Here is a 15,506-nt window from a genome sequence, read left to right as displayed (position 1 = left end):
CTCATCCATCTTTCAGCAAGTGTTCATTTTAACTGCAAGCTGCTCCAGTCTCAGTGGAATGAAAAGACAAAGACACCAAAAACGAGCTAAATAAGAAATACAGAGCTCGGTTTGGAGAGAGACAGACTGTCAGTCATTGTACTGTTTTATTAGAATTTAAATCAATTACGTAAAAAAGAAAATATCTGAATACGCAATGTGTGCAAACAGCCAGGACTCAGACAGAACAACCTCAAGTTTTTTAAACGATTTCTCTACTTTTCTGACATCTTTCTCGTTTGTTCTCTGATCTGAATACGTCTAAACACATTTGCAGCCTTAATTGTTATTTGCACGATTCCCACGCATCGCCCGCTCTCTCATTTGGTTTTTTCCCACCTCACCACGTATTTTTAGCCTCGTGCTGATCAGTCATCCCTTGTCAACAGACACAAGAGCACGGTGCGGTGCCGAGCTGCGTTTGCATCTGACGCTTCATCAGAATGTCTCCCACATCCCCGATCTGCCACTTCAGACGCAGCGTAATGTCGTCTCAAAGACTCTTGCCTCTGCGCGGTCTGCCCCCTCCGACACGCCTGCCTGCGACTTGATCTTCTGGCGCCCGCTCCGTGATGGCATGGGATGTTTCCTGTCTCCTAACGAGGCGGCCTCATTTGCATCGTGATTTCATTATCGCCGACATTCATCATCAATTTGTATTTTTCACGAGCGCGTCTCTCCTCCAAGAAAGTCACTGTGGTCATTTTGTTGTGTCTGCATTCTCTTTATTTATTGATGCGACGTTAGCGGAGCGTATTACTCATAAAGGGCGCCATTCCCGATAATTTAATGGACAGCGCTTTGCCCACGGGCCGGTGTAAAGGGACGGATTTACTGCCCATTTCGCTCGATTGAGGCATTAGGAGCAGCGTGTTTCTCTGAGACTCGATGGGGACGGAGGTCCGAGATAATTCTGCTAATCTGACCCGATTTCGCCGCCGATAAGAGTCTGACGGGTCAACATCAATCAACTCACATGTTACAGCTCTCCAGGTTTCCATGTCTCCCCCAGTTCAGAGCTGATATCTCCCCGGAACAGACTCTTCACAAACTAGCTAGCGCAGATATGACAGTGGCCCGACGTGCTCCAGTTCAACAGAAACGGCAGATCCTGCACATGACAGCTCTATCCAGCCTTCTCCTCTCGCAGCTTCTGCGATTTCAAAGCTGCGCCTCATCACTTTCAGGCTCCTCTGCGGCGGCGGCGGCGATATTTAAACAGTGTCGCTCAAAAGTAAAGCTTCCGGCTTTCAGTCTGTTTTCTCTTTTCAAGCACTGGGTGAATCTAGATCCCTTTTGGGCATAGCACCATTTTTCCAGGGGAGAAAATGGGAAGAAGGGAAAAAAAATAAGAGTAGCAGAGTGGGAAAGCAGCGCTGCAGTGTTATAGACTTGGTGCCCTAGTTTTGTCTTGAGACCAATGGGAGATTTTCTTTCCCTCAGGACTGTCCAACTCCCTGTGGATTGCATCAATCCCAGCCTGCCTTGTACGCTTGAAGCGCTGTCTGAGTCAATACTTCCACCACGTGCCTCTAAGAGATAACCGCAGGCACCCATAGATTTTTCCAGGATAAATGTATCGGTGTGGCGGCGTGGCCAGGTACCGCTTACCTCATGTAGTGTAATTGGAGTACATTGTTTTTTAAGTCCAGAAGAATTTATCGACGCTGTGTTTAAAACAGGCAAAGGTTTAATGTAGTCGATTGCTCACGACAGAACTCCTACAGTATCTCAAAACCACAGGAATATCATCTCTTGAAAAATGTCTTCCCCAGCTGTTTGAGCCATACATCCTCTGCTTGTCTGCTTTCATTGTGATTCGCAGCATTATGAATGAAGCCACGCTGTGGGAATAAGCACGTGTAGGGATATGGGTCAGATAAGCACAGCGCAGACAATACCACCTTTAAAAACCATTTGAAAATGATTTATGGGCACATAGCGCAAACACAAGGGGGGAAATTGTCCGGCGTTTTATCTTCTTCGACAAAGAACCTCTTAGATCTCCTTGATGAACACCCAGTCAGGAGGAGATATGTTATTTCATGTATCGATCTCAAATTAGGTCTCGCTGCTTTTTGCATTCCTCTGCCAGATGGATGGGCTGCTCTCTGCCAAGGTCATAGCTGTTGTTTATTTATTTGACTTTCTTATCTCTGTTTAGGCTTAGTGTTGAATGTAAAGAATAGAGGTGCCTTTAGCAAATCCCCCGATGCTTGCATTTGAGTGGTTACATACATTGTGAACATCCTGGGGGATAAAAATATGTTTGCAAACGCCAAGAAAAGAACGTTAGTTTCAACTTTGAGGGTAAACTTGTTTTCTGCTACAGCAAATTGTTGCAGTAAAGTATATCTTTCCTCCATATACTGTCAGTAAAGGCAATCAAGTAATTGGCTAAAGAGAAAATACTAATACGCAAATATAAATTAGTGATTTAAATGATACCATTTAACCATTTTTCTCCTTAGTAAGCAGGGTTCAAGTGTTCAAAAAAATGTAACCAGTAACAAGATGCACCAATTTTTGTTGAATATGCATTGTTATTGCAGCTCTTCTTACCCTCCTGTCCTCAAGCAAATGTATAAGTGTAGATAAAAGAAATGATGAATTGCTGCTGAACATCTAAAGACGTCTAAAGGTTTGCGTCGACATCGTGATCAATGAGACCTTTTCATCACGGTCTTGGATCTGCCCGAGAGAACTAGGCCAGCAAACACTTATTGTAGTGTGTAAGTTTGTAAGTTGGATTGTTGCTCGTCATTTCTTGTTGCGAGAATTATTATACAGTAAAAATCTTAGAGTGTTTTATTACTATTCCATTTTATTTTTATCAATGACAAGGACCTTTCATACAAAGTATCCCCATATAGTCATGGGAAAAAGAAAAGTACACCTATGGTTGTAGATATCCTTTGCGACACATTTTCACTCTGTTGTAGATTCGATTGGAATCTTTGTCCTGCTAAATGATCCAGTTTCAGCCAAGCTTTTGCAGACCGATGGTCTCACATTTGGAAGACATTTGTTTTGCAGTCCTGTGGCTGTAAAACAAGCCCAAATCATCACCCCTCCACCACCGTGCTTCACAGTTTATTCCCCCTCAGTCTCCATTAAGCAGTAATTGGAGAGCCAAACCTCTAAACTCATATAGAAGCAGTGAGGGTGGAGTTTTTGTTAAATGAAGAATGGCTGTGTATATGTCATGTTTTGTAGTTCATCCGAGGTTGCATTTGCATGATTTTAAGCCCTGATACATCAAACCTTAGAACTGACACAGAGTGTACTTTCTCTTTAGCATGGCCGCAGATCTTTAGCTATATTTGGAGCTACTGTACACTAGTATCTTTGTCCCCTTTGTGATCAGATTTGTTCCTGGCTCCAATGATCACAGGGATAAGGAGAAGCAGTGAAAGCAAGAGTGCAAAAGCTAGATAGGATCAGTAATACATCTGTCTGCTGAATATGGAAGCAGCATGTGGTTAGCTTAGTATGAAGGCAGGAAGGAGCTAGCTTGAGGACGCCTGTAAGTTACTAAAGCAAGGCAGATATACAGCAGCAGCACCATATGTATTCTTAATGTGCACAGGCTAAATGTGCCCCCACACCTCCTTGGGAGAAAACAAAGTCTTGTCAACAGTTTTATTTATTTATTTATTTTCTTTGTCTGCCTTTCCCCCTCGATCACGGTCTCACTCCCCACCTGCTAATATCTGACAGAGTATGTTGTCTTATTTAAAAAGTGTCATGTTTTACTTGCATTTACACAATAAGCTGACATCCAGTAAAAGTGCAGACTGAAATATCTTTAAATCTGGCTTTTTATTAAGGCTGGCAGACTCATAAGGCCTCACACTCGCATTGTAACTGCCAATTGAAAGCTTAGTCACTGAAACTAATTTCACAGAGCTGTTACACGCATGCATGAATAAATTCTGTGACAATAATGGCCATCATTTGGAAATCTTGCACACAGCTTTAACAAATCGCACCTCTGCTGCCGCCCCACCTAATCTCGCAGGCTCGCCCAGAAAACAGAAATGATGAATTTGTAGTCTCTATCCATGTATGCAAGAGCTTTGAAGACTATGCAGCAATAGAGCACTATGCATAATGCATGAACTCGGTTGTGAAGCCACAGTAATATGTTGCCTTTTTGCTCTGCCTTCTCCTGTTTTACCCCCTCTCCTGTACTTCCTTCCTCGCTTGTGCCAGTCCGTTACAGCCTGGTCCGCTGTGTCTTAATTGAATTAATTGTTGCTTTTGTACTTTATTAAGCTGTCAGTGTTCTAACCACCGGCAGGTCAAATGTGGAGAGAAAGGAACTGTACAATTTGAGAAAGGAAAAAAAGTTGTTTTGTGGAAATACGCTGTCAAGATAAGACTTTATTTCTGCCTATGCCTTGTGAAACACTGAAACAATATGCTTTGGGTTTGTGTTTCTGTCTTTTTGTTGTTGTGGTGGTATGCTTTATCAGAAGAACCAAAAGAAGACAGAGTACCTGTGCTTTTCTTCCTCCCACCTGTGACTCTTTGGTGTCTGGGTGTTTCCTTTAGCTTTAGTTATGATTTTAAGGATGAGCATCTGCTTCCCTGAGCATCAACTCATCTGTTTGTGTTTGCACATACTGAGCTCTACTGTACGTGCTCCTCCCCAGAGATCACACGGTACGTTCCCTTACGTCTCCTAAATTCCAGCATCGAGAAGGTAGATGAACCTTGATGCACCGAGTTCCCTCGGCATGCTATTTGGTGCACCGCAATACACCCGCGCTCAGCGTGCAAGCACAGCGCAGGATGTTTGCTAATTATGTGCACTTGCATCAGGGAGCTTCAAGCTATTTTCCAAAGCTCTCACTCTGGCTCTGCTGATTCAGGCCTAGAATTGTCAACATATTGAGCTTGTAACTGTGCAATTCCCAGTCAGGGTTTAAATATCCAAAACGTCCTCGTGCCACTAATGTGTATCCTGTGTGTCTGTGTGCATTTTTCTCAACAGAATATCACCCACATCAACAACATAGTGAAGCAGGTGCTGCTGATATTCCCACACTTCTGTCTGGGCAGAGGGCTGATTGACATGGCCAAGAACCAGGCAACGGCCACACTCTTCAGCAACTTTGGTGAGAGGATGATATCATAGTATGGAATACAGAAAGGACTAAACTGTTTCACACAGTAGTGCTAGATTTTAAGATGTGAAATGGGTTCGTGTGTTTTTGGACAGTGACACCACAGTGGTCAATGAAGATGTGATTGAAGGCCAGACGTTCAGGTTTAATTCAAGGGGTTCGGCAATGGTACTGCATTAACAGTTCGGGAATCTTATTTTTATGCAGTCCCTGATTTTTAGTGGCTTAAATTTCATTGTCTTGTGAGGCCTTTTCCCTAGAACTCTAATATGAGGTCCAAAGGGACATAGATGTAAATAAGGGAGGCCATCATTAGGCTGAAACCCCCCCAAAATCCAGCAGAAACACCACAAGGCCCGAAAGACCACAGAAGAAAGTGGATGATCTTTCCATAGTTAAGAAAATTCCCTTCACAAGATCCAGCTAAGTTGAGACCACTCTCAACGAGCTAGGTATGCAATCGTCAAAGTCTACAATCAAGATGCAAACCACTGGTTACACTCGATTGATTGATTAATTAATTGGGGGAAAAAATCCTTTGGACAAATGAAAACAAAATGAATGCGAATGAGGATAATGCGAAGAGAAAACAATAAAGAGAGGAAAGAGCAGCTGACGAGCCGTAGCATACTGTATCATCTGTTAAACGTGGAGGGAACACATGGGCTGAAGTGCACAGGGCTGTACTCTCTGCTCAGATTCAGCCAAATGCTGCAAAACTGCTTCTCAGTGCAAATGGACCAAAACCAACCCGAGAGTTTCACACAGAACAAATGGGATGTTCTTAAGTAGAAAAGTCATTCACTGGATCCCAACCCAACAGAGCATACTGTTTTAGTTACTGAAGGTAAACGTGAATGCAGCAAAGAGCTGCAAACCAGCAGCAACTGAAGGCGGCTGCAGTAAAGGCCTTAGCAGAGCTTCTCAAGGGAGGACACACAGCATGAGTTTGAGACTCAGTATGGAAAGCATTTTCATTGAAATATTAAAAAAAATCTTTATATTTGAAAAGATGCTAGCTTGTACAATTAATTTTGAGGCTCTGAAAATGGGGGATGTCTAAAAATGACAGTTAACATAAATTTTTTGCAAAACCCACCAAATTAAATCTGAAAGCCGGCGCTTCAATCACATCTTATTTGATTTAAAATCCACTGTGATGGCGTACGGAGGCAAAATGACAGAAATTTTGTCCAAGTTAGTGCAAAGTACCCTTAGATTACATCCGGTTAGATTCATTTGGCTCTAAATGGATGTCATCTAAGGGTACTTTGCATAGTAAGCTCATACTTTACAGCATTTCAGCGAGAGAGAGAAAAAGCATCAGTCTCCTCTTTGGGAAACGCTTGGCAGACATTCCTTTTTAACGGGATAAAATCTGAACCAGACTCAGGTCGGGGCAGCTGTCTTGCCTCCACATGTTGGGGTGAGAGGAGAGCAGAGTGAGAAAAGATGAGTGTTGGAGAAATAACAGGCAATAAACACTGGGCAGGTTGGTACGGCCAATAACCGCAGATCAGAAACACGAAGACCGTATCTGCAGAAAGGTGAAGGAGAGGGAGCACAGGGAGGGGAAAAAAGACCACAACAGAATAAAAACACAAGTTAGTGACATGTACAGGTAATGCATGGGCAGAGAAAGCTAGCTCAGCGTGTAAAGCGGATTAGCAAAAAAAGAAGAAGAAAAAAAGAGCGCTGGTATATTTATAAAACCCTTTAAAACATGCTTATCTCACCCCGGTGCCTCAAAGTGCCACCGATTTTACCAGACTCTGTTTCCTCTCACTCAGCAGTCAGCTGCAGCACCTAATTTATCACAGCGGACCGCTTGTATAAATTTCCATCCTGCTCTCCTATACTTTGTGCCTCTTAAAATATTTAGAGCAACTTGCGCCGCAGATTTCTTCCATTTTACTTGCAAACCTCGCCGTGTCTTTTAGTAAACAACAACAAACGCAACTGCACCGCGTGCTGCTCTGAAAACAGCCAGAATAAATGTTCTGTGGATCTTTGCAACGAAACATTTGCATAACCCGTTTCTGCATCACAGTCGCCCACCACACTGCTCTGTTCTCTTACACTGGCAAATGACTGGAGCCTTTAAGTTATTGGAATACCATAAAATATTGCTAGAAATGTACACGCCATCCAAAAATATAATAATAATAGCCCACAAAGGAGCATTTATATGGCCCTGTGTCTCGTATTCCACCCGTTTCTCCACTGATACGATGCTATTTCGTTCTAAACGTTAGTTCTCCAATATTTGACCAGAAACGCACCTCCCTAGTGTCCACTACAGCTGCACACTCTGCATGAGTTAAATTTAGACAGGATAGGGAAAAAAACAGTGTAATGGTGCTTGTGGAGGTGGAGCCAGTATTGAGGAGGTCATCAAGAAGCAGAGAGGCACATGCAAGAGGAAAAAGGGGTCTTATCTGTGGAGAGATGGAGCAGGAAATAGCGGTTTGAGGAATCATTTGCGGCGGCGGTTGGAGAGAAGGAAGAGAAAAGCAATCACAACTTAAAAAGGCTAGTGTGGAAAGGGGCTATTTACCCGAGAATGAGACTGAAAGCTCTTTTCGTTTTTCTTGTCTCCTTTGCACCCCCCACCCCCGCCCCACCCTTGGCCTAAAGGGCTGTAGAAGCCGTGAGGGAGAGGGAAAGAGAGCAGATATGATAATGGTTAGAGTGCTGGGCTGTCAACGGTTTACTTTACTTGCATGTTCATTAGCCAAAAAATACAAATATGGCTTCAACATGAAAAGTACAGGATGTCAGCAATTTCTTCCCATGACATAGGTGACAGCATTTATTTTTTTTTATTATTATGCAAAGGCTAAGTGGCTTTTTAAACTGCCGCCTTTCACCAACAAATGCGTCTCAGCAACACCAGCGTCTGACAAAGACACATTTGGCTGTCCGTGAACGAAAACACATCTGCTTATTTCCCTTTTGTTTTGACAGCGTGTCCGTTAACTCATCCTCGGGGCTCGCTGTTAAGGGTTGGAAGTTACTGTGACGTGACACGTGGAAATAATCTGTGTAATTACCTGCTTTTCTCCTGTGTGCGTCTGCTAATTTTCTTATCAGGGGAGGACCGTTTCAAGAACCCGCTGAGCTGGGAAATGGTGGGCAAGAACCTTTGTGCCATGTCCATCCAGGGAATTGTCATGTTTGCCGTTACAATCCTCATCCAGTATAAATTCTTCTGCAAACCAAGGTGACTGTAAGAAACTTTAAAACAAAAAAACAAAAAGAAAAAAACAACTCTTCCTTGTGTTTTGTCAGATAAACAAATTCTCTCCTGTTCGCAGCTGTTAGGATTAGTAATACGCTCTATATTGACTTTATATGAAACATCTGTTGCTCTGCAAATGTGTTTTACCAAATTCAAACCAATTATGTCTTTCTTTCTTTTTTTCCACTCTTTTTTTGTAGTGTTTTGTACTCTAAAAGCGAGGTTGCCATAGGAACTAATGCCCGTGGCTTCATCTATTTATGAAAATTGCAGAGATTGTTTCATTGAGCTTAAACTTTGACCAACATAATTTGTCACGCGAGTTCGTGTTAATTTTAATGAAGGGTATTATGCCAACTGTGTTTGACTCTCTCTGCTAGACTTATTTCAGGGAAGTGGCTGCCTGCGGAGGAAGAGGATATCGATGTTGCCAGGGAACGAAGGCGGGTGTATGAAGGCGAAGCCCGGAGCGACCTTCTGAGGATCTGTGACCTCACTAAGGTATCCAGCTTTGGTGCTTTATACATTTTCAGTGAGGTTTTTTCCATTCTGTTCTTGCTCGTACTTGATTTAATTTTGTTCCATCGCCTCTTTGTAAAAAGTGTAATTGTGTTTAAGCCTCATCTTACCAACTGGGGCCTGTATTTTTTTTTCTTTTTGTAATATCTGAGTTTTTTTTTTTTTAATTGTTCCAATATTTTATCACTTTTGTCAGTCAGTTTGTTCCCCACAAATTTACCCCACCATGGAGGTTATGTTTTCAGTGTTTGCATGTCATTATTCTGCCTGAAAACATGATAACTCGAAAGGTTTTGAATGAATTCTGATAAAACTTTGTAGGGGTGGAGAGTGGGGTCGTTTTAACAGCCCATTCAAATTTGCCCGACATCCACCGATGTCTTCAAGGTCAACTTAACAATTTATTGGTAGAAAATTAACAAAAAGCCTTAAAAATGAGAAACTATGAGTCTTACAAGTGTGCTGTGTTAACCTATAGAAAGTCATGTATAAAGATTCAAAAGTCACGTCACCTGTGACTTCTGATCCTTCCTTCAAGGTCAAAAGATTAATTTGAAGGTCACAGTGGCAATAATGCTTGATCGAGCTATTGAAAACTGTTTCTTACTGCCATTGTTGCATTGACAACATGCAGGCATACAGGGAATGAGGACCAATGACCTCTTTTTCAAAGTCAAATAAGGTCAAACTGTCTTAAAATGTCTTTTATCTTTAAACCTGCTTAAAATTCTCTTGCCTTGTAAAGGTAACGTTTAGTAAATATGATGTCACATTTGAGATGCAGCTGGATCTACTGTATCTGAGAAAGTTGACCTCTGCCACTGATTCTGTTCATAATATTTATGGACAGAATATCTAGGCGCAGCCAAGAAACTCTAGGTGGAGGGCGAAGAGTTTGGGTATCTTGTCTCTGCTTTTTACAGATGATGTGCTTCTTTTGGCTTCATCGAACCGTGATCTCCAGCAGCCTGCACTGAGGCTGTTTGCAGCCAAGAGTGAAGCAGGTGGGATGAGAATTAGCAACTCTAAGTTCAGGGCCGTGGTTCTTAGCTGGAAAAGAGTAGAGTGGCCGCTCTGGGTCAGGAATGAGTTGCTGCCCCAAGTGATGGAGTTTGTCTTGTGCTTTGTTCGTGAGTGGGGAGAGTGGTGTGGGAGATTGGCAGACAGACTGGTGCCGCCTTGGCAGTGATGCTGATATTGTACTGGCCTGTTTTGGTGAAGAGTGAGCTAACCGTGACGGTGAAGCTGTCAATTTACCAATGAAGCTTCATTCCTACCCTCACCTGTGGCCGTGGGCTCTGAGTAGTGACCGAATGAATGAGATCGTGGATTTCAGCAGCGGAAGCAAGTTTCCTCGGGAGGGCATCTGGGCTCGGCCTTACAGGAGCTCGGTCATTCAGAGCAGAGCCGCTACTCCTCTGCATGAAAAGGATCCAGTTGAGATGGTTTAGCCATCTGACCAGGATGCCTCCTGGGAACCTCCTAGGTGAGGTGTTACAGGCTTGTAACGCAGACCCAGGACCTGCTGGAGAGATTAGATCTCTGGAGTTGCTAGTTTTGTGTTTCAATTATTTTATATTGGGGTCAAAATGAGCTTGGTTGGTTTTACAATAACAGGGTACTCATGAAGATTGTACTTGGGATATTGAGTGCAAAGATTTGAACTGAAATGTTGAATAATAAACTCTCAGAATAATAATAATGATCTCTCTTTTTCCTTATATGTCATTAATTGCATAACTAATAATACTCAAAGAAGAAATTTGGTTTGATGATGGACCTTCATCCTGTAACCTCTCACCTTTTCTTGCAACCTGATAAATTCACCCTGCCCTCTGCATGTCCTCGGCTTCTTATTTTATGACTTACTGCTATAGATTATGTTAATGTTTACTTTTTTATATGTGGAAAATTGTGTAGTCCACCTACAATACTTTTTGCAACACTCAATACCTATATTTCTGAATCATTATGCATCATTGTACTCAAATACTTTAGTTCACCTGAATATGTGGACGTGTGTGGGCGAAGTTTACTCCCTTCATGTGCTCGAGCAATATTCTTTTCCAGGCCAAATGGGAAAGACAGGTTGGTAGCCTGCAGCTGTGCGCTATCACAAACATCATAAGTGGGCACAAGAACCAAACAAGATTACACTTTTAGAGGTGGAAAGGGTGTGCGCTCCTATGTAGCTCTGGCCCTCCTTCCCTCGGTGTGTGTGAGACTGAGCATACTGTGGCGGTGCGAGCCTCAACACCACCAAGATTAACGTCTCATCCACTGGCAGATGTTCCCTCCCTGCGGGCAGCGTGGCAGCAGGAAGTGTCACCACAGCAGCCTGCTTTGCAGCTCCAGTGCCGACAGCTGGACGATCTAACAGCCTTTTGCTTCTTACCACCTCTCTTCGCTCCTTTACTCCCTCGGTCTGCTCATTCTCACCATACTTAATCTCTCACTCGTTGCTCACGAAACACAGTTGTGCGCCACACTCCCTAGGGTAATTACTGAACAAAACAGTTGGATGGGTAATGTATTACAAATCATCTTCAAAGGCAAAAAGTTGGGCCGGGTTGTAGGAATGCTAGTTGTTCAGCTAAGAGTTGTAGAGCTAACGTCTTTAAAGTTCTTAAAATCATTGTTGCAAATGTGCCTTTCAAACAGTATGAAAGTATTCACTCGGTTTGGCTGAAATAGTCTGCTGTCGACAAGCACTTCAGTTATTACTCATGTGCACGTTCGCAGTTGACAGCACGTCTACGAGATGAGACACAGTGGCCCATCGCCACACAAACACAGCGGAGCATTGGCAGAAGGCATCAGGATTCTTCCTGCAGTGCCCTCATTGACTCCCTCCACAGCTGTGCCCCATCCATTGGGGGGGTGTAGATAATAAAATGATCAATGAGCACATGGCTTTGGTGGCCATGTGCCACAGGCTGGGTCCTGTCATAAATCTGAGCATGCCTCTGAAGCGATCGACAGGCCATCAATCATCTGTCAGATACCTGCTCCTCCCCTTCCTTATCCTGCTGCACTAAACAGGAGCGTTTTGCTATGCGCCCCACCTGGTAGCCTCCACTTAGCTGCTGCATTAGCGTCGACACCATAATCGATGGAAGTGTGTCCGTCTGTGAGCATTTTCCAGGCCCAGTGCTGTCAGTTTAACCTTCCAGTCACTCACTGAGATGACAGGGAAAGTTTCAAGGAACCTTGTGACAGCTGTTTGGATTAAGGAGAATGAGTGATGAGTGGCACCTTGGCATACTACAAGTGTGCTAATGTGCTAATGTGTATTGAGGGCATTTAAGTCGTTCAAATGAGACTCCTTTGGCAAGAGCTCTTGGTTTTACATTTAGAGAGGGCGTACATTTGTCTACAAAAACATTTATACATAGATTCAACTGTTCATTAGCCTAAAACCTATTTACCCATTTTTGAGTGATTACCAGACTCGACTTAAGTGATTTTGAGGTTTTTCAGCTTTTTTCCAAAAAGTATATTTTCTGGCAGTTTTCCCTTTCTTAAATTTCATCTTAAAAGGCAAACTAGAGCCTGCTTGTGACTCCATTTGCATCGTGTTAATAATTTAAATTTTTTAGACTCACACCAGTTAATCAGGCATGGCAGTAACTCAGTGCCTTTAAGTCTGTGTAGGTTCTCAGTCATCCAGGTCATTGTAGTCTAAGGCAGTGTTTCCCAACCTTTAGAATAGAATAGAATAGAATAGCTTTTTATTGTCACTGTTACAGGAACAATGAAAGGCAGTTTGGCATTTCTCCATGTGTGTGAAGTCCACAATAGCTTAAGTATTTACACAATAACAGACAAATTGTACATTTACACAAGAAAGATATGTACAAGTTATATATACACCTGCAAACATACACGCACATACATACATATATGCATCCGTACATACATACACATACATATTTCCACATACATGCTTACATCTATATACATACACATACATGCCATCTAACTAGCAGGTGCATTGAGAGTGTGATCAGTGATATTGCACATTGAGTGGGGGGGGGCTTGTTGGAACTATACTAAATAAGGTTGTAATAAATACAGTTTATAGAGTTACAGTTTTAGGAGCCACGGCACATATTTCACATTAGAAAAATCACACCACACACCACCAAACAAACCTGTCACAAAAAGCATGTTGATCATTTTCCCCCTTGCACCAGGTATAGCAGAATTAGTTCGGTTTGTCCCCAGTATACCTTTTTTGCTTTCTTCTGACCACTACTCATGCTAGGGCCTTCATCGGTGTAGGAATTTTCTCCAGGACCCAGGTCAGATTGACTATTGTTTCTTTTCAAATATTTATCTATCAAATATTTATCGCTGCGTTGTCTTCTTCGTCTTTATCATCTCTAGTGGAAGAGAATGTCATTATTCAGCCTGTTACTCAAGCTGATCGCTTAGAGTACTAATCAGGTGGAACCAGATAATCTTCCACAGCACACCTGATCATTTCTCACGGCACACCTATGTGCCGCAGCACAGTGGTTGGGAAACACTGGTCTAAGGAGCTTGGAAAGTAAGCGACTGGACTTCTTTAAGTTACTTGAAGAATTTCACCTCTCATCCGAGAAGCTTCTTCAGTTCTAAAACCAAATGGTGCAGAGTCCCAGGTATTTAAACCCTAGTGGGAGCTGTCCGTTAGGAGAGTCAATGACCCACTATTGGTCATGTGCCTCATCACATAAGACAAGGTGTGAAAAATGGCGTGGGTCATTATCATCATTATTTCAAGTAAAACCATGGTGAGACCTTACCTCACCCTATCACGTGACTTATTGAGACCACCTGACACAAGATGTTAGGGGGTTGAGGCGCAGGGAAGGGATCTTTTTAGGCCTCTTTTACTCCTCTTACAAACCAAGCTCATTACCCTCAGTACCTTTAGGCATGTTGGCGTGGTGAAGACAACCAGCTGAAGTTTCAACATAAGCACGAGAATGGGCAAGAAATGCACTGAGGCTACAATTCACCAAAATTGGACTATAGGAGATTGGAAAAATGTTGTGTAATGGTGTGGGGGATATTTTCTTGGCATGCTTTGGGTCTCTTAGTACCAGTTAAGCATTGTTTAAATGTCGCAGTCAACCTGAATGTTCTTGCTGACCATGTCCAGTGGCGGTCCTAGCCTGTTTGGCGCCCTGGGCGAACACTCCCTCTGCTGCCCCCCGTTTCTCGTTTCGCCTCCTCTACTTTTCTCTTTTTTCTAAACTGAGCACCTGATGGCTTTGAACTTTTTTGTCCATCTTCCATTGGTTTTAATTTTGCACTGCAGTATGAACACCCATCCCCCAACCCGAGGATCACCACAACATAACCTAACAGACCTACACCTTAGTTCACAGATTGACCCTGTCTAAGGTGTATTTCTGGGATTTCACACAACCCAGGATTCAAATCATGAATACATAATGGGCTTGGATTTACAACATTATGAATGAAATGTGCTCTATTTGGAAGCAGCCGCCCCCCTCCCCTTTCGACGGGTTGTGTGTGAGACTTTAAATCATCAAACTGTAAATTATAAATTTTAAATTGTTATTGATCCCTTTACCCCGAGTCCTAAAGTGTATATTTATTTTCTTACTCTTCTTATATTTATTGTTTGTTTACTTGCACTGCTGTAACTGGAGCCTCGTCATCTCGTCTCTCTATATACTGGACTGTATGTAGCGGACATGACAATAAAGTTTACTTTGACTTCAGCAGCGAGCAGGCGCACCGAGGGCTCTCGCGCTCACTTTATAGAATTTCGAAAAAACATCGGCGCAAATTATAAGTCTGTATCATGATGTCCGGTGTTTTCGTGTTTGTTGGTTTGATTTTATTTTGTTTTATTTTGCAAGTTGGTTATTAGATGCTGCTCCAGCCAGCCAGAGAATCCCCCGCCAAGCAGCAGGCGCACCTCGCAAACGGAGGGCGCCCTTACTCCCAGAAAATGGGCGATAGAAAACCGATTGGTGCCTATGCTATTCCCAATATACGCTGGCATGACGTCGGGGCAGCATGAGTACGAGCAATTTATTTATTTTTTTAACCGATGCCCATGATGCCGCCCCCCACCACGATGCTGCCCCGGGCAACAGCCCGTGTCGCCTGTATCAAAAACCGCTACTGACCAGGTCCATCCCTTTACAAGCCTGTACCATCTTGTGATGGCTGCTTCCAGCAGGATAAAGACCATTTACCAAAGTTCAAATCATCTCAAACTGGCTTCTTAATGAGTTCACTGTCATTTCCAGAAGTTTGTACTTGTTCAAGACGTGAAGAGTGGTGAGATCGAAGGGTACACGTTCTTTTAACAGGGCTGTGAAGGTAAAAGGTGTCAAAAAATGTGAACCTTTGCACTGTGAGTCATGATCTGCAGTACTGTTTAAAAAAGAAAAAGGACCGTAAGTGTACATGGTTTAGCCGGAAATGCAGCATTTGAAACTCAAGACTTGAGATGTTAAAACCTAAATCTGTATTTTAGCTTTTTAGGTGCCGACATCCTATTTTCAAAGCCGTCTCATCTGATTAGATGTCGGTCTGCTTATCATGAC

At 42.9% G+C, this 15,506-nt stretch overlaps 1 protein-coding gene across 1 annotated transcript in view; it reads left to right on the top strand.

Annotated features, from left to right (window-relative positions):
• LOC146675130 (phospholipid-transporting ATPase ABCA1) overlaps nt 1–15,506 on the top strand; it is a 202,693-nt gene that overhangs the window by 151,009 nt on the left and 36,178 nt on the right. Inside the window, exons 40-42 of the mRNA XM_085400190.1 lie at nt 5,039–5,162; nt 8,265–8,394; nt 8,793–8,913. Of these exons, the coding sequence (XP_085256316.1) occupies nt 5,039–5,162; nt 8,265–8,394; nt 8,793–8,913 (375 nt within the window). The remainder of the gene's footprint in view (nt 1–5,038; nt 5,163–8,264; nt 8,395–8,792; nt 8,914–15,506) is intronic.

This window comes from Rhamphochromis longiceps, linkage group LG3 (assembly GCF_057381845.1).
Source record: "Rhamphochromis longiceps isolate RC_006_pf linkage group LG3, R_longiceps_female_GT1.1, whole genome shotgun sequence".
NCBI classification, from domain to species: domain Eukaryota; kingdom Metazoa; phylum Chordata; class Actinopteri; order Cichliformes; family Cichlidae; genus Rhamphochromis; species Rhamphochromis longiceps.
The sequence above is the reverse complement of the archived record's forward strand: the minus strand, read 5'-3'. Positions and strand labels throughout refer to the sequence as shown.